This window comes from Otolemur garnettii, unplaced genomic scaffold (assembly GCF_000181295.1).
Source record: "Otolemur garnettii isolate 467f Iridium unplaced genomic scaffold, OtoGar3 scaffold00003, whole genome shotgun sequence".
Lineage (NCBI taxonomy): Eukaryota > Metazoa > Chordata > Mammalia > Primates > Galagidae > Otolemur > Otolemur garnettii.
Window position 1 is genome coordinate 5,922,210 of NW_003852398.1, and position 18,803 is coordinate 5,941,012.

The following is an 18,803-nucleotide window of genomic DNA, read 5'->3' on the forward strand; positions in this document are numbered from 1 at the left end:
TTTTTTTTGGCCTTTTTCTATGGCCTTTTTTCACTACCTGGACTGCTAGACTGGTTTCTTTCTTTCTCAGCCTGCCACATTCTTCACAGCTAGAAGAAAATATCTCTTCTAAGAAGCCTTCTTTGAACAATTCTATTCTGAGTACTAGGCTTTGCAGTCTTTCTATTCACCCTATGTTTTTGCCTTTTTGTTCTATTTTTAATACAGGAACTTACAAGTTTCAGGCTATTCTTTAAATAACCTTAAGCTTTCACATACACATGAGATAGCCATCATTTAATTCTAAAATTCATAATAGGAACCATTAGTTTTATTTTTTATTTTACTATAATACCTTCAACTATCCTCATTATACACAAAAGGTTAATTTTTGAATTATCTCAATTTTTTTCTTCTTTAAAAGATGCCAAGTTAATAGAAACGCTGTATTTGACTTGAATATATGTTTTTTTAATGTTGTAAAATGTGGTATGAAATTACATCAATGTATTCTTTTATAAAATGTTACTATAGAGCAGAAGCATGTGATAAATAAATGTGTATTTAAAATAAATCCAACTGAGGAAAAAATGCAATGTTAATGTGAATAAGAAACATTTCTTACACTGAAACAATACCGTTTATCTCAAAGCAGCATCAAATACTATAATAATTTGCACAGACACACAAACAACACTAAGAAAGTATTTTCTCAATAGCCAAAATATACCCAGCTCTGGCCACAACACAGAAAAACTATTAATTAAACCAGGCTACTAAATAATTTGAGAGAGGAATCTGTTTTTTTTGTTTGTTTGTTTTTTACAGCAGCCTTTTATGCCATGAATTCATAGGGAAAAGGTTCTAGCACCTTACACTCCTATTCCATTGGTTCTCTTGGTTTTCCTGTGTGCTATGATAAACACCTACTATGCCACGAATTCATGGGGAATAGGTTCTAGGACTTTATGCTGCCGTTCAACTGGTTCTCTGGGTTCTCCTGTGTGCTATGCTGTATGCCTATTACCCTATGAATTCTTAGGGAATGGGTTCGTGACAGGTTAATCTTATTGAAATTCTGGAGGAAGCGGACCCACAGTTTACTATCTCATTTAAAACAGTACAAAGAGGTTTTTTTAAAAGTTGCCTTGGTCAACTCTAGGTTCTAGATTGATCTGAAGAGTAAGAGGCTCCTGTATTTTTAGTGAGGCTGTTTTAGGAGGGTGGGATAGGCCTGGGGATTTAGGCCTATGGATTCTTTTTAGGATAATTCAACGAGAAACTGCTGAGTGCTTCAGTCTGCTGCATGGTGAACAGTTGTCTGTGTGCCAAGTGTGAGATGAATGGGCTGGGAAACAGCTGAAACAAGGCTCCTTCCACCCTGACCCCCAAAACAGGGTTTCTAATGGAAAGTCTGACAGACCCTTTACTGTAGTGGCACTACTGGGGGCAGCTATAATATTATCCTCATAATTCTACTATATAATAACAACAAAGAAAAAGAAGGTGAAGGGTCATTGTGCTTTGTCTTTAGAATTAAGATGGCTGTCTTCATCCTTACAGCATACTCTTAATTCTGAAGACACATCTTAATAACCTCTAAATAGTTCCAACAAAAGAGCCGTGTCAGAGGAATGAGCAGGCCCCAAGGTGTTTCAACTGGAGTGTTTTCATCTGCCTTTATTGCTCTATCCCTCTCCAGAATTAAGGCAATAACCTGTGATAAATTATTCAGGAACTGCTACAGGGATCAAAGCAAAATCATTCTGTTAAAGTGCTGTTTGCAACATTTGGCACTTAGTGCGAAAACTTTTAATGTGCGCATGCTGAAAATCAAGGATTTTAAATAATTTAACATTGTGGAGTTTTTACGAAAGGACTAAAGATAGCAGGTTCCTATTTAACTGCTCCTCTGCCTCTGAGAAGTTTTCATTCATTTTCTTTAAAACTGATGATGTCATGGCCAATTCAAAAATGATGCATGAGTCAGGGGTGTATTGGACTATATTTTACCATAGATACAATCATAGGGGGAAAAACACATATTTTGAAATAACAGTGTAAAGCCAGGATCTGTCATGAATTTTCTTTCTTTCTCCCCTTATTTTATAAAGAAAAACCTAAGACAAAAATTCAATGTTCTCTTCAATTTTATTAGAACTAAGTAAGAAAACAAAGCCATAAATTTAACAGTTTTGTAGCATTTTCTCCCCTCACAACTATATTTCAATTTGGCAACACAGGTCCTTCATGTTTAAGTTCATCCTGAAATCTGCATTTGAATAATTTCTATAAATAGGGAGTCAGAAGATCCTGGGAAGGGTTGCAAATTAAATGAATTTGGCAGTCCTGCGGCATTTTCATAGAGATATTTTAACAGCATTACCTCCTGTGGATTGGAATACTAAATACTTTATTGAAGAACAAAACAGAAATGTTTTTATCTCTAGTACTTACAAAATGAAGTACCTGAAAGCACTTTTGCATGTATTATTTATTCATCATGATAGAAAAATAGCCTTAACCTAATAAATTACATTTAAAAGCATTTAGTGCAAAAGTTTTGTTTATGATAAAGCAACAGATTTAGTTCTTTATAGGTAGCTTAAAGCACCAAGTTTTCTTTATACAAATTAGACAGATGGTGCTTACAGTAGAATTTACTAAAGGTCTGTCACAACAAATGCAGCCAAGCTGCATATTTAATCACTGCAGAATCTTGTCTACCTGCAGCTGCCAACTGCTAATCCAATTTCCCTGATAAATGTGGCAAGAGACACGATCAGCAATAAAGAGCATCTAACTCCATTTTCCTGCAGGGCGTCTTTTGATGAACATTTAGGACGGAAGCATCGAGTGCACTGTGTGGCCTTGGTTCGTGGCAGCTGCATGCATTCTGAGGCACAGTTCTCAGGTTACTCACTTAATTCTGCCACTATCATTACGTTGCTATTGATCTCAGTAGCTGTTGCCTACACAGCATTACTCTAGATGAAGCTGAATCAGGCAGTTATCATGCATCAAACTTGCTCAAAAGCCTGGAGATTTCCCCTTAATTACTTGTGATTTTATTTGCAAATACCGTTAAAGTGTAATCAAGCAGTCACTTTCCAGGGTCGTTAAGAACTTGCTGGTTTAGGGATACATCACTGAAACTCCATTAAAAATGACTCTAGGAAGATGGTTTAGATGGGATTCCATCAAAACGGGTTTGTTATATAATGAAATCTTCAAATGAGACAGATGCAATTTTACAAAGATGTTTTTGAACTTCATTGCATCTTTTTGATAAAGGGCATCAAAAGCCACTTTAAAGCTATGAAGATTTCTGTTGATCTTAAAAGTCTCTGGAAGACATCCAAAGGTATTGCTAACCTGGGTGGAAACGCAGGTGAAGAATTTCAGGAAGACTATAATCAGAGAAAATCTGTAAGAGCCTTTTGGTTTTAAAATTCTGTGACTATGCCAAATTGATAAATATTTATTTAAAAAATTCAGTTTTAAGTAAAAAGATACAGCATTTGGCAAGTTAATAATTCTGTGACTATGCCAAATTGATAAATATTTATTTAAAAAAATTCAGTTTTAAGTAAAAAGATACAGCATTTGGCAAGTTAATTTTTGGTAGAACAATTATGTAAAAATAATCATCAAAGATCACCATTTTTCTCTTTGGCTTCTTACTGCTTTTCTTTTCTTTTTTTTTTTTTTTTTGGTAAAAAGAAGAGAAGCCTTGCAAAAGAGGTGGATATTTCCAATGTATTTCAAATAACAATTAAATATGCAACCCAAGCATCACCAACAAAAGTGTCCACATTCTCTGGAGTACATTTATTAGTCTTTTAAAAATAATAATTGGTGTCAGTCTATTTAATATAGCCTTGATACATTATAATTTCAGGAGATACTATTTCTATTTAGCAGGGCTTGTGCTACCCATCCCCCACCTTAAAATATGGGGCTGTTTTGTCACAGACAGCTTGCTACACTTAAGGATTTTACTAATAAAACATAATGTTGTCTTAGATATTATGACTGTTGCCACAGCTGAACTGACTTGTCAAATCAATCCTAATATGGCTCCCACAGGCACATAAAAACCTTATTTAGCTATCAGTTATCCTAATCACTTTGTTCAGTTTAAGAATGCAATACTTCAAAGACCAGTTCCTATTTATACATATATGCCTAGCCATTTAATAAAGTCTTGATTTATATAAATTCTTGTTTAAAAAAATATTTAGAGACATAGTTTTAGCATGTGCATGTTTGTGTATTCCTCCCTATATATATTTTGAAACAAGAGTGCAGGGTGGATGAGGGAATAGGAATGTTTAAAATGGTGTACCCACGAGAAATGTTCAATTAAAGATAATAACTGACACAAGAGACAAATCTGTACCATCTAATCATGAACTGACTGTCCAAAACCACTCGCTAACCTCAAAGTCCATTTGTATAAGAAACGAGAAAAGTGCTTAAGTGAAAAGTACAACTCAAAGACACATGCAACTGGGAAAGCAGGTCTGACCAAGGCACAACATACACACAAATGCAAAACCTTTTCAGAAAGAGAAGAGCAAAATTGTCTCTCCTCATATTTGGGGAAAAACCTACCTTTACATCTTCCTGTTTAAAGTTGTTGTTGAATATTTGTAATACTGTTTCAAAAGCAACTGTAAGAGGCAGCATGAAATTCTCAAATTCATCCTCATCTTCACCTATCACAGAAACAAAAAGGTCACCATGGTTTAAAATGCCTGTTACTGGACATTAGCCTCAGCACTGCTTGCTTCATTTGGACTTAGGGGTACATTACTAAAATGTAGTCCTGAGGAGGGGTCAGCCTGCATTTACACATTCTGTGCTATGGCTCATTGAATATTCTGGTGTTTTGCCTTTTCTTTTGCACCAAATGAAACAGCAAAATTACTTACCAGCCGTTTTTTCCCCCGACTCTTTATTGGATCTAACAGATTCATGCCCCAGGCATCTCAGCCTTTTAGCTGTGGGACCCCAGAGCTTGCTTCCCTAATGCCTCAAGGAAGGTACGCAAAGCCTCAGAGACAAGGATCTTTTTTTTCCCTTCTCTTTAGGTGCCAAGTCCTAAAGGGCTCACAGACTCAGGTGCCCAGATAGCTCTAAGTTATTATCCTCTTTTATTTATGTTCGTTTTAAAACATTAATTTGCTAAAAAAAATGGCAGGGAAACTTTATCTGACAAAAAGGATGTGGTTGCTTAGGGGTCATTTGGGTTTTGAGTACATTTTCCATGGTACACTTCTTAAACAGAGAAGTCTTTTTCTTTATGGAGAAGACATTTCCTATTAATTTTCACTTTAATTAATTAATTTATTTAAAAACAGAGTCTTACTTTGTCACTGTTGGTAGAGTGCTGTAACATCATAGCTCACAGCAACCTCAAACTCTTGGGCTCAAGCGATTCTTTTGCCTCAGCCTCCCAAGGAGCTGGGACTACAGGTGCTCACCACAATACCCAATGAGTTTTCCAATTTTAGAGACAGAGTCTCATTATGGCTCAGGATGGTCTCGAACTCCTGAGTTCAGGCAATCCACCCACCATGGCCTCTCAGAGTGCAAGAATTACAACCATGAGCTACTGTGACCAGCCTATTTTTTATTTGTCTTGAGACAAAGTCTCACTCAGTCATCCTGCGTAGAATGTCATGGCATTAGAACCCACAGGAACCTCAAACTCCTAGGCTTAAGCAATCCTCTTGGTTTAGCCTCCTGATTATTTGGGACTACAGGTGCCCCCTACAATATCTGACTAGTTTTTCTATTTTCAGTGAAAACGGAGTCTCACTTTGTTCAGGCTGGTCTTGAACTCCTGAGCTCAGGCAATCTACCTGCCTTGGCCTCCCAGAGTGCTAGGATTATAGGAGTGAGCCACAGCACACGGATTTTTCACTTTAAACGTAGACTACAGTTTCCTCAAGGATTCTGTCAAAGCAGAATCTTCACACATGGATATGCACAACTAATAAATTTATAAAGTATTCTTTTCAAGGTGAGGCTCTTTTAAACATAAGATTGAATCCACTAATTCAACCTATGCCACAGGGTCCTATAAGCCCTACTTTACTGATGAAGAAAACAGGCAGAGAAAGGGTAAGTGCCCTGCTTACAGTGGCATATTTATTTATTTATTTATTTAGAGACAGAGTGTTACTTTTTGCCCTCGGAAGAGTGCTATGGCGTTACAGCTCACAGCAACCTCCAGCTCTTGGGCTTAGGCGATTCTCTTGCCTCAGCCTCCCAAGTAGCTGGGACTACAGGTGCCCGCCACAATGCCCAACTATTTTTTTGTTGTTGTTGAAGTTTGGTTGGGGCTGGGTTTGAACCCGCCACCCTTGATACATGGGGCACTGCCCTACTCACTGAGCCAAAGGTGCTTCCCCGGTGGCATATTTAGTTGGAGATGGAAATGTATGATTCAGACCTCTTGACTTCTATGCTATTAGTAGAGTTTCTAAACAGAGCATTGGCTCGGCACCCATAGCTTAGTGAGTAGGGCACTAGCCACATACCCAAGTGGGCGGGTTCAAGCCCAGCCAGGGCCTGCTAAACAACAATGACAACTGCACTCAAAAATAGCTGGGCGTTGTGGTGGGCACCTGTAGTCCCAGCTACTTGGGAGGTTGAGGCAAGAGAATCACTTAAGCCCAAGAGTTTGAGGTTGCTGTGAGCTGTGACGCCACGGCCCTCTACCGAGGGCAACATAGGGAGATTGTGTCTCAAAATAAAATAAAATAAAATAAAATAAACAGAGCATTAAAGAGGAAAGAAATTCTCAGAGAAGAGACCAATGGTCCTCAAAGTTTAGCAGCATCAGCATCACCTTCAAACTTCTTAAATACAAATTCCCAGGTGCCATCCCAGATCTACCGAATCAGAAACTTGAGGGGTGGGCTCCAGCAATTTTGTTTTATTTAACAAGCCCTCCAGGTGATGCAGATGTCTGCAAATGTTTGAGGAACATTGGTCTATACTTTACTGTGAACTGGGACTATAGGCTCCCACCACGAAGCCGGGCTATTTTGTTTTTGTTGTTGTCATTGTTGTTTAGCAGGCCTGGGTCAGGTTCGAACCCACCAGCCCCGATGCATGTGGCCAGCACCCTAACCACTGAGCTATGGGTACTGAGTCATATACATCACTTTAAACAAATGGAAACTGAGATCATGGTAGATTCTTTGACTTGTAAAGTGGCTGATCTGATCTTCTGTGATGCCTCTTTTCTCTTCAACTTCATGTATTTTGTTTGAGGAGCCAAAGAGCATCTGGGACTTAGCAAAGAGATGCTAAAAGGCCAATGAGTCCTTCCTGATGCACTACTGTAGACAAGGAAGAGTCAAGGTCCTGAGTAAAGAATAAGGCAGACCAAATTACCATCCATAGTCTGCCATTTGGCTATGGGACCAAATTATTCTTCAGAGATAGACCTTTCTCGTCAACTGGTGATAACATGAGACCTATACAGATGCTACTCCTATTTTTCAAGGCCCAGGTCAAATAATATCTTTCCCAATATCTAGCTAAGCTCTCCCTCTCCAATCAAGTATTTTCCCTTCTCCCTGCGGATTCTCATAGCTTTTTGTCTCAGTATCAGTCTGCTTTGAATTGCAGATATCAAAGATATATTCAAGCATATATCTAATAACACCGGTAATACCACTTATATTATATCACCACTACCACTATTTAATCAGGATTACTATGCGGATTAAATGAAATAAAATTTATAATGTGTATATATAAATTATTAGTTCTACCAGCATACACTGATAGTTTTCTTCACATTAGCTTCTGAAGAGTTAAAACTGGGCATCTATGTGTTTCTCAGCAGAGGAGAACAATGTAGTATACAGGCCCAGGTGTCTGACTCCACTATGTATTACTTAACTTGGACTATTTAACTAATCACCAGTGCCTCAGTTTCCTCAGCTATAAAATAAGGATAAAAATATCTATCTTTGACAGTTATTGTAAAGATTAAGTGTTATAATATATGAAAACCGGAAGATGCTTAATAAACATTAGTGGTGTCCTAGTATTATACTGTAGTACCAGTACCTAGAACAGTGCCTAGTATATTAGGGAAATACTGTGTTTGAATGAGAAGTAGTTACTTAATAAAGGTAAATTAAAAAAAAAAATCTTATTTTTTTAACACCTGATATAGATTAACACAATAAATAATTGAAGCAAACATTACCAAATCCCAAATACATAATATATATGCACATTATATTTAAGCCGTGTAATTTTACTCTTCTAAGACAAAGTGTTTTCTAAATGTGGAATAATTAATGAAATTAGTGATAATTATCACTGTAGGCCGACATGGGTGCTGCAAAGACTGAATGGCTTAAAATCAGAAAGTTTACCTAAGCCTGAATCCTGGCCTTGCTACTGTTAGCTATCTGGTTTTGGGTGAAGTCACTTCACTCATATAAGCTTTAGTGTCCTCATCTATAATTAAGAGACATAATATTTACTCTATGAAGTTAGCTGTGAGGATTAAATAAATGACAAAACATCTGTAACCCCTCTCACTCAGTGCCTGGGTGCTTAATAAATGATAGCCATTAGCATTTTTGTTGTCTTGAGTTTAATACAGACTAAGAGACGTGATTATGGTAATCAAATGAAGTATGACTACAAGATTGACAGCCCAATACACTTCATTCGGAAACAAAGCTTCCCAAGGTAAGGATGTTTACTCAGAACAAAGACAAGTTCAAAATTTTAACATTTCAACCCCTCACTTAATATTCTGAGCTACAGATCAAAAACCTTTCTAACTTTACATCTTTCTCCAGTCAAATTTGGAGCAAACAGGAACAAGAGGAGCATAAAAGACAAACCACAAAAATGCACAGGGAGAAATGAAGGAGAAAATACTAAAAACAGTAATGTGAACAGCAATTCTATTTCAATGTCACTTTCTCAGAGAGGCCTTCCCTGACCATCCTATTTAAAAAGGTACCCACAGCACAACCCCCATCACATTCTAATCCCATAATGGGCTTCACTTTCTTATAGGGCTTAGTATTACTGGCTACTAGTTTATATATTCATTTATTGTTTATCCTCTCTACTATAATATAAGCTCCCTGGGGAAGGAATTAGGTTTATTTTGATCATGGCTCTATCCCTAGTGCCTTGAATAGGGTCTGTCACTCAAAAAGTATTTATAGCAGATATTTCCTGAGTACTTACATACAGGCAATGAATTTGGTACTTTATTTATTTAAAAACCACTTAGGTGGCTTTTAGTATGTTCAAAGCACTGTTGCAAGTCACTAAGGGTCATAATCCCAGGAAATTGTATGATTTCCTTCATTTTACATGTGAGCAGAGAGGTTCAAAGGAGTGAAGTAGCTTGCCTAACATCCTCCAGCTGGAAAATGCCAGTGAACTAGGATCTCCCGTTAGGCAGGTGTGCTTTATTCCCAAGCTATTGCTCTTCTTTCTATGCCTCTGACGGGGTAGAAGGCATCAGAGGTGGGGATAAAATTAGTGTAACAGAATGGTGAATTTGGAGCTGCATAAAGTCAGAAGAGGGTGAAGAACAATCAGTTTGATTCTAATAAGGGAAATGGAATTCCTAGGCGATCATTTCAGCTTCAAGATGGCAAATGTGAGATGCTGATGCATTATTACAACACTGTTAGTACTGTTCCTCTGTTCTTGCAACATGGTATATTGTATCACCAAAGTTGGAGAACTGCACATTACTATTTATATCATGCAAACAACTTTATTCAACAACTAGCAAAATTTTTTCCTCATTTGTATTACCCATAGAGGTATTATTTACTATTTTTTTTTTTTTTTTGCCCTGAGTAGAGTGTTGTTGCATCACAGCTCACAACAACCTCCAACTCCTGGGCTCAAGCAATTCTTCTGCCTCCACCTCCCAAGTAGCTGGGACTACAGGTGCCCACCACAACACCTGGCTATTTTTTGGTTGCAGCCGTCACTGTTGTTTGATGGGCCCAGGCTGGATTCAAACCCGCCAGCTCAGGTGTACGTGGCTGATGCCTTAGCCGCTTGAGCCACAGGTGCCGAGCCATCATTTAGTGTTTTTGATGTGAAAGGGGAAAACATGAGCACACTCTCTTAAGAGTTCATATTCAAGCATGGAGCCATATATTTAGAATGCTAAATGTATAACATCATCGTGTTGTAAATAATTAAAACTGGCAGTTTTGTTTTCTAACAAGATATAGATCTAGAAACCAACATGATTTGGAAGTGAAGTGCCAATTTATTCACTAATATATTTGTTACCATTAGGAAAAGTAAATATTAACATAAGTGATAAATTCTCAGTCGTGCATACATAGAAATGATAAGTTCTTTGGCTTTTAGGTAAAACCCAAAGCCAGTCACCTCACTGGGTTTCCAAGTCTATGATTTGACAAAAAATTATTCATTCTGTAAGTTTCTAACATTTTCTGATCTCAGAGAAGTCACATTAAAATACAGTAACAACTCTTTTAATATGTTTGCTAACAATTTGTTTGTAGGACACTTCACTTACTATTTTGTATGGTTTAAAACCTCAAGTGGGGCTTGGCGTCTGTAGCAACAGCCATATACACTGAGGCTGGTGGGTTCAAACCCAGCCCAGGCCAGCTAAAATGACAACTGCAAAAAAAAAAATTTGCCAGGCGTTGTGGCGGGCGCCTGCAGCCCCAGCTTCAGGAGGGCTGAGGCAAGAGAACTGCTTAAGCCCAAGAGTTTAAGGTTGCTGTGAACTATGATGCCATGGCACTCTACCGAGGTGACAAAGTAAGATGGTCTCAAAAACAAACAAATAAAATCCTCAAGTGGTAGGAATATAGAATGGTACAACCAATGTAATGTGGTGACCCACTGTGGAAAACATTCTGACAGTTACCCAAAAAGTTAGAGTTCTTGTTCAACCCAGCAATTTTACTCCTAGGTATTTACTCATGAGAAATGAAAGCACATTGTTCACACAAAAACTTGTATGCAAATGTTCATAGCAACATTAGTTTATAAAGGGCAAAAGGTAGGAACAACACAAGTATTCATCTACTGATGAAGGAATAAACAAAATACGGTACGTGCATACACTGGGATATTATTTAGCCAAAGAAAAGAACAAAGTACTGATCCATGTTAAGCCCCGAAAACGTTACACTAAGTGAAAGAAGGTAGACACAAAGCCACATGTTATATAATTCCATTTATATGAAATGTTCAGAACAGGCAAATCTATAGAGACAGAAAGCAGATTAGTGGTTTATAGGAATGGGAGAGGAGGAAAGAGGAGTCACTACTTAAACATAGTGTTTCTTTGTAGGGTGATGAAAATGTTCTGGAATTAAGTAATGGTGATGGTTGCACAACCTTGTAAATAAACACCAAGTGTTGCTGAACTGTACACTTTAAAAGGGCCAATTTTATAGCATGTGAATCCTAAAACAAAAACAAAAAAAAACCCACAAGAAAAATCTGGGTATGTTTCCCTCCCAAATGAATACACAACAGTGAAACTTCTCATTTCCTCAAATCTGAATGCAAATAGCTGCAGGATTACTGGGGAGTTGGGTAAATGGCAAGGAGATAATTAAGGTAATTATAAATGATGGTAGCCAACAGTTACTGAGAATTCATTATATAAGTACTGTGTGAAACACTTTGGCAATAGCTATAATAAGCATGGAAGGCAGAATAAGGATCAACTCCCTTCTTAAGTCCTTGGAACCTGTGTTAGGTTAAGATAAAGGAGAAATAAAATTGCTAGTCAATTGACATTAAAATCGAAAATTATTCTGGGTTGGATCCAATAATAATTCAAGGGACCCTGAAACTGGAAGAGAGAGAAGTAGATGTGGGAGAACCACAAAGATGGTAGCATGAGGACTCTGACTGATGTTTTTTGGAGAAAGGGAGCCATGCGCCAAGGAAAGCAGGTAGTCTCTAACAGCGGTTCTCAACCTATGGTCGCGACCCACAGGAACTGTATTAAAGGGCCGTGGCATTAGGAAGGTTGAGAACCATTGCTCTAAAAGCTGCAAGAGAAAAGGGAACAGATTCATCCTCAGAGCATCCAGGAAGGAACAGAAAACCCTGTTGATACCCTGACTTTTGCTTACTGAGGCCCATTTCAGATATCTAACCTCCAGAACCGTAAAATAATCCATTTTTGTTGTTTAAACCACTAACTTGTAGTAATTTGTTACAGCAGTAATAATAGGTCTCCTGTTATGACACTCTGGTTAAGAGGAGGGACAAACAAGGAAACATAGGATATAGAACAAACTAGGTACAGAAAATGACCCATTCCAAACCAAGTAACAATGGGTGATCTGAGAAGAGACTTTTGTAGGTCTAGGCCCATATCACCTATTTCCCAATGCTTCATGAGAACAGCACCCCTACAGTTTTATTATAGTAAGACTTGGTTTTCATTTCAGTTTCCCTCTAAACTGCTTAGGAGTTTCAGCTGGCTCTGAAATGACTTGTGGCTTCAGGCAGGACAGGATATTTTAGTATCAGTCAGAAAGTGTCATCAGCTCTTGTTTCTACAGGGAAATAATAGCTGCAAGTACTGAGGGTAGAGTAGATGCATTAAGAGCACTGAACTTGCCTTATTATGAGGTCCCAGGGGCAGTCAGTCAGTGCTTTTAATTGTACTCTCAATAGGTTTGTTTCTTAATTAATATTTTCTAAGAACTTGCTTTGTAATAAGAATTGTTGTAGGCCCTTGTACATATCTTTATCTTTCTTTCTTTCTTTTCTTCTTTTGTAGTAGAGATGGGGGTCTTGTTCTTGGTTAGGCTGGTCTCAAACTCTTGAGCTCAAGCGATCATCCTGCTTGGGCCTCCCAGAGTTGCTAGGATTAAGGCATGAGCCATGGTGCCCAGTCATCTTTATCTTATTTAAACTGTGTTAACAACTTGTCAAAGTAGGTATCTCCATTTAATAGATGAGAAAACTGAAGTTGTCTATAATCCCTCTCCTTAGGGAACCAGAATGTTTATTTCAGATCCCAGAAGAAAAATACACTGCCCACTGCAGACTACTGTTGCTCCTTTTCTCAGAAACCCACCCTAAAATCTCATCCATGAAGCATCTCACCCCCTGGTATGCTCTGGACTCCCTACCTTCAAAACCAGGTAAGTTATTAAAACTGGATCCAGACTTAATGGGCTGCCTTCTGCCTACCGGGCCAGCTAATTAGTCTTAATTATCTCATTATAGATTTTAAGTATTTTCCGCTGCTTCTTTACCCCTTACTGCCCACTTTCCCATCCTACCCTCTCATGTCTATAGTCCCTGCCAACTCATGTACACAGGTGATATATTGATAAACTGATGCTCCTATTTATCAGAATATTAGCTATTTCTGATCAAGTGTCTCACTTGCTAAATCTTCTTGGAATATCTACCTCTGTGATCCTTTTGCCATGAGAAGAAATATGCTTTGGCCAATTACTAGATATAATAACAAATTTTTAAAATTACATTTGACTTTCACTAACTGTAATATAGCTATATAAGGCAACTAATAAACATGACTTTGCTTATTTCATAGGAGTTTAGAAAGTAATCTTTCTTCTTTCTTTTCATTATTAGCAAGCCCCAAATCAATCATTTGGTCCAAACAGAGCAAATAAAAATTGAGAAGAAAAAGTTACATTTTTTAATTGATTGAGAAGGTGAAAGGTGAAGTAACAGTTTAGAAATAGTGGATGAAAATATGTGGTCAAAGGGCTACCACTTATATGACTGACCTTGGGCAAGTCATGTAATCTGAGTCTCACTTTCCTAACAGAGAAACAGTAGAATAATCCCTACTTCATGTGGACTGTTATAACTTCATGTGGACTGTTATAAAGATCACATAGGATGATGCTGTGACAGTGGTTTGCAAACTCAAAATTTCTGAACAAATGTTAGCTATTATTAATAAACAAAGAGAATTTCCTTTCCCTGTGTAATTTTACTTCTATCTTTAGTAGCCACTTCTAAAATTCTCTTCCCTTTTTATTTGTCATTTACTATTTAAAATTTCTCAAATTTAAGTTAGTGCTATGTTAAGGTCCCTATTACCTGTTATAAGCCACAAAACTGTATCAGTATGGTGCTACCTGTGCCCCAAACACAGAACTACCTCTTACTCATCCGTAAGTACCATTTTAATATTAGTATCTCCCTGGGTATTAAAAATATGACTGCTCCTTCGAGTATAAAATACCCGAGGAATGTACTGCTCTCTCAAAGCCTATCCACATGCTTCTCATCTACGCAGTTCAACATAAGGTGCAAGCATGAAATCCAAGGAAAAACAACTGGTGGTGACACCAGGCAATTTCCAATTTGTGGTTCATAAAACTAAAAATTTTTAGCTGTCCATAAAATGAAAGCTCTTTTCCACACTTCCCCTCTATAATATTTGTCAACTAAATTCACCTCCATTCAAATTAAACAAAATAGGAAGTTTTTATTTATTCAAGTATTTTATACTGAATGGCTCCCTGGAAGGGCTCCATTTATTGGCTCAGGTAATACTATATTTCCTTTAGTTTATTAGATTGACAAAGTTAATTTTAAATAACCTAGGGAACTTTAAGTGATCCTTAGAAGGGCTGACATGCATGCACATATTGTGGGTCACCCATTTTTTTTCTGCACGTGTGCTATCTTGTAAAGGGACTTTTTGTGTTCATTTTGGTAGTTACTTAGAATATAAAAATAGCAGTGCCAGTATCTCTTGACTTACGTTTTTTGAAACACTGTCATTCTAATGATAAAATCCTTTCAGTTCTCTTCTTTATACAAGTGAACATTTTGTCTAGTTTAGCTAAAGTAATTTGATAAAATAGTACAACTGTTTATTGTCAACCTCCCCCACCTCCCATTTTCATCTGAAATACAACCTGAGGCACACACCAACTAATTAAATTCATACAAAGTGCAAATTATTGAATAGAAACCAAAATGCATTTCAAAGTAAATACCAATTAATGTGACACCCAATTTCTTTCCCCTTCTCTAATCACTGCAATGTGCATGGCTTACACAGAAAACATATTCAATTTATTTCATAGGATTCAATTAGAATATGCTTTATATTTCAATCCAAGAATCACATCCAATGCTTTTTCAAACAAGTAGGTTCTTACACCCACAAAATCAGTGACATAAAAAGTTTATCTTCAAAGATTTTTTTGTTTGAGAAAGATTCTCATTACCTAATAATTTTATTCCTTTCAGTCAATACATGAATCTGTACTGCTCTTGACAAGAATACTATGTTTTTCTTCCTTGTTTCTGCGACAGTGAACACAGAAAACTATCAAGCCATATATACAGAAATTCTGACAGCAACATTCCAGTCAACCTAGTCTGTGAGACAAGGCTTCAAATAATAAAAACGGTGTTCAACAACACTCAACAAGTCATTGTCTATAAAGTAATAACACTCTGAACAGAGAGAAAAAAGCGATTAATCGGGCATAAGAGTCGCCAAATGTAGCTAATCACTTGTGAAAGTAATCAGCCTACTTGATTTGTTTTGTCTTGATGAGACCAACGATCAAAGCTATTTCCAGAGAGAACCTGGCAATAAGAGCTGATTTCAGGAGCCAGGATAATGGAATCTTGGTTACTGTATCCTTGTTTGTTATTCATTCAACAAGCACTTCCTGAGCACGTACAACATGGACCCACTGACTGTTGTTAGAAAAATATGAAAAAGACAAAGTTCATACCCTGAACAAGCTCAACGTGTTTTGAGAAGAGCAACTCTGGTTCTTAATAAGGGAAAGAGGCACTTGTAATTTATGCCACAAATCATTACCTGATGTTTCTAATACACGTTTCATTATTTAAAATAGTGAAAACCACCGATAAGTAAGGAAAGAGTTTCTTTTCAAATATGGAAAAGTTCCATGAGGGTAACTGCTATGGTTTTTAATTATATCTATATCCAGATTCAACTGCCATATACTGAGCACCTACTGTGCACCAGCCACTTCCACCATGGCCTATCTCTGTGTCCCTCACAAAGTCCATAGAGTGCTTGTAATGTAAAAGATACTTAATTTTTTAAAAAAACTTTGAACTGAAAAACACCAATTTATACTTTAAGTTGTCATTGGTTAAATATTTCAAAGGAATTTAATCCTTAGAAACCTAATAAAATCCTATAATTCAAATTATATATGTTGTTGACTTTAGTTTCTCATGCCTCACCCAGTTTATATTAAATAATACAAAATAAAAGCAAATTTATCATCAAAAAGTGTGCAATGCAAGGTCTTTCTATCATCATAAATATCAATTATCAATGCAGTTGTAAGTGCAGTAATACTGCGAATACAGAGTCTGTGCTGGGTTCAGGCTCTGATAGTGCTATCCTGTTTACGTTGGGGTGGGGATCCCTTGTCTGTGATGACCACAGGAGGAAGGAAATACTAACCCACTTCCAGGTCCTGAAAATGTGAGTCACAAGAACCTGTTTCTAAAAAATCTCCTACAGAAATTTCTAACTTTAGTTTTCCCACTTCTTTTACTCTGTGAGATAGGGTTAGTAGAGGAGAATTTTTAAGGCTTGGGAAATAAAGTTAAGTCTAGACAAGAGCTTCAAGTTCTTTTTGCTTGGACAACTGGGAAAACAAGAAGGCAAGCTTCTTGAGGCCAGGGCCCAGTATGCCTAGAGTTCAGTGGACCACACTCTCTAAATTTGTTGAGAACAATGACGGAATCTGGTGCTGTTCCTCCTTTCTCCAAGGCAGTAGCCAAGAGATAAAACAGGCCAGTGTGCAGTATGCAAAGCTGTCACTCAGATCTCCCACTTGCCTAAGGTAGCATTTGATTGGGTTTTGCATGACTGGTTTACACTCTTCAAATATTTATAGACAGTTCTCTTTGCCTCTAGCCCTAGTTGTCACTTAGCCAAGTTATACATACATAGTTCTTTTAATCTTTTCTTAGAAATCAATCCCACAAAGCTCCTTAATCATTCTAGTTGCTTTTCTTTCAACTTTTGGCTGTTTGTCTTTCTGGTGATTTATTCTGTTGGAAAGCATAAAAATAAACTGGGGGTGAAACATGAGGAGTTTAGATACCTTTTGTTTCAAGGTTGAATGCCTTTTATGTCCAAAATAAAACTACCTTCTTTTGTATGATCACATTAAAAAAATTCATATTTAAGTTGATGGATCAACTAATATACTATTACCAAGAGAAAGGAAGGAAAACTATCATCAGTATTATATTCTCTAAGGATAATCTGGTCATGGACTGAACCCTCTCAGGTATCCATAATTAACTGGTCTAACCTATACTATCTGAATATGGGAAATGGAGAGGCTCAGGTGCCCATTCTAAAGTACTGTCTATCTCTGGATAGTTCTGGTTACCTTTAGTTTCAAAATTAAAAAAAAATTGAAAAAAAATTAATTTTTTATCATTATAATAATACATTATAGAAATTTTCTAATATTAATCACTGGACATGGGAAAATTTATCCATGGTCTACTCCCAAAGGCAACAATTAGCATTTTTAATTACTGTATCTTAAGCAGAAAGAATTGTGTGTATTTATTATGTACAACATGACATTCTGAAGCACAGATACAGTCATATCTTGTTTTATTGTGCTTCCCAGATACTGGGTATTTTTCAAATTGAAATGGTACCCTGGGTTGTGCCATTCTGTGGGCATCATTTGTTCTATAGCATATGTTCACTTTGTGTCTCTTTGTCATATGTTGGTAATTCTCACAGTATTTCAAACTTTTTCATTATTGTTATATCTGTTATGGTGATCTATGATCTTTGATGTTACTATTGTAATTATTTTGGTCACCATAAACTGTACACTTATAGGACTAAAAACATAAGTTGTCTATGTTCTCACTGTTCCAAAGACCACTCTTTCCTCCATCTCTCTCCTCCTCCCCGTTCCTCAAGACACAGTAACATTGAAATTAAGCCAGTTGACTACCCTACATTGGCCTCTAAATGTTCAAGGGAAAAGAAGAGTCTCACATCTCTCACTGTATGTAGATCAAAAGCTAGAAATGATTAAGTTTGGTGAGAAAGGGATGTTGAAAGCTGAGATAGGTTGACAGCTAGACCTCCTTGTGCTGAACGGTTAGGCAAGTTGTGAGTGCACAGAAAAAGTTCTTTGAAGGAAATTAAAAGTACTACTCCAGTGAACACACAAATGATAAGAAAGCAGCAAATCTGCTTCATTGCTGATACAAGAAAGTTTTGGATGGTCTGGATAGAAGATTAAACCAGCCCCCACATTCCCTTAAGTCAAAATCAAATCCAGACTAAGACCCTAATTCTCTCTTTAATTCTGTGAAGGCTGAAAGAGGTGAGGAAGCTGCAGAAGAAAAACTGGCACCTAGCACAGGTTGGGTCATGAGGTTTAAGGAAAGAAGCTGTTTCTGTAACATAAAAGCGCAAGATAAAGCAGCAAGTGCTGACGGAGAAACTGCAGCAAGTGATCCCAAAGATCTAGCTAAGATAAATGAGGAAGGTGGCTGCACTAAACAAAAGATTCCCAGTGTAGATGAAGCAGCCTTCTATTGGAAGAAGATGCCATTCTGGACCTTCATAGCTAGAGAGGAGAAGTCAAGGCCTGGCTTCAAAGCTTCAAAGGACAGGCTCTCTTTGTTAGGGCCTAATGCGGCTGGTGACTAAGTCGAAGCCAGTACTTATTTACCAGTCTGAAAATCCAGGGGCACTTAGGAATTAAATTTACTCTACATGTACTCTGCCTGTGCTCTGTAAGTGAGAC

At 37.3% G+C, this 18,803-nt stretch overlaps 1 protein-coding gene across 1 annotated transcript in view; it reads right to left on the bottom strand.

Moving 5' to 3' along the window:
- Positions 1-18,803, bottom strand: part of RANBP17 (RAN binding protein 17) — a 417,598-nt gene that overhangs the window by 110,146 nt on the left and 288,649 nt on the right. Inside the window, exon 18 of the mRNA XM_012806634.1 lies at positions 4,597-4,700. Coding sequence (XP_012662088.1) covers positions 4,597-4,700 — 104 coding nt within the window. The remainder of the gene's footprint in view (positions 1-4,596; positions 4,701-18,803) is intronic.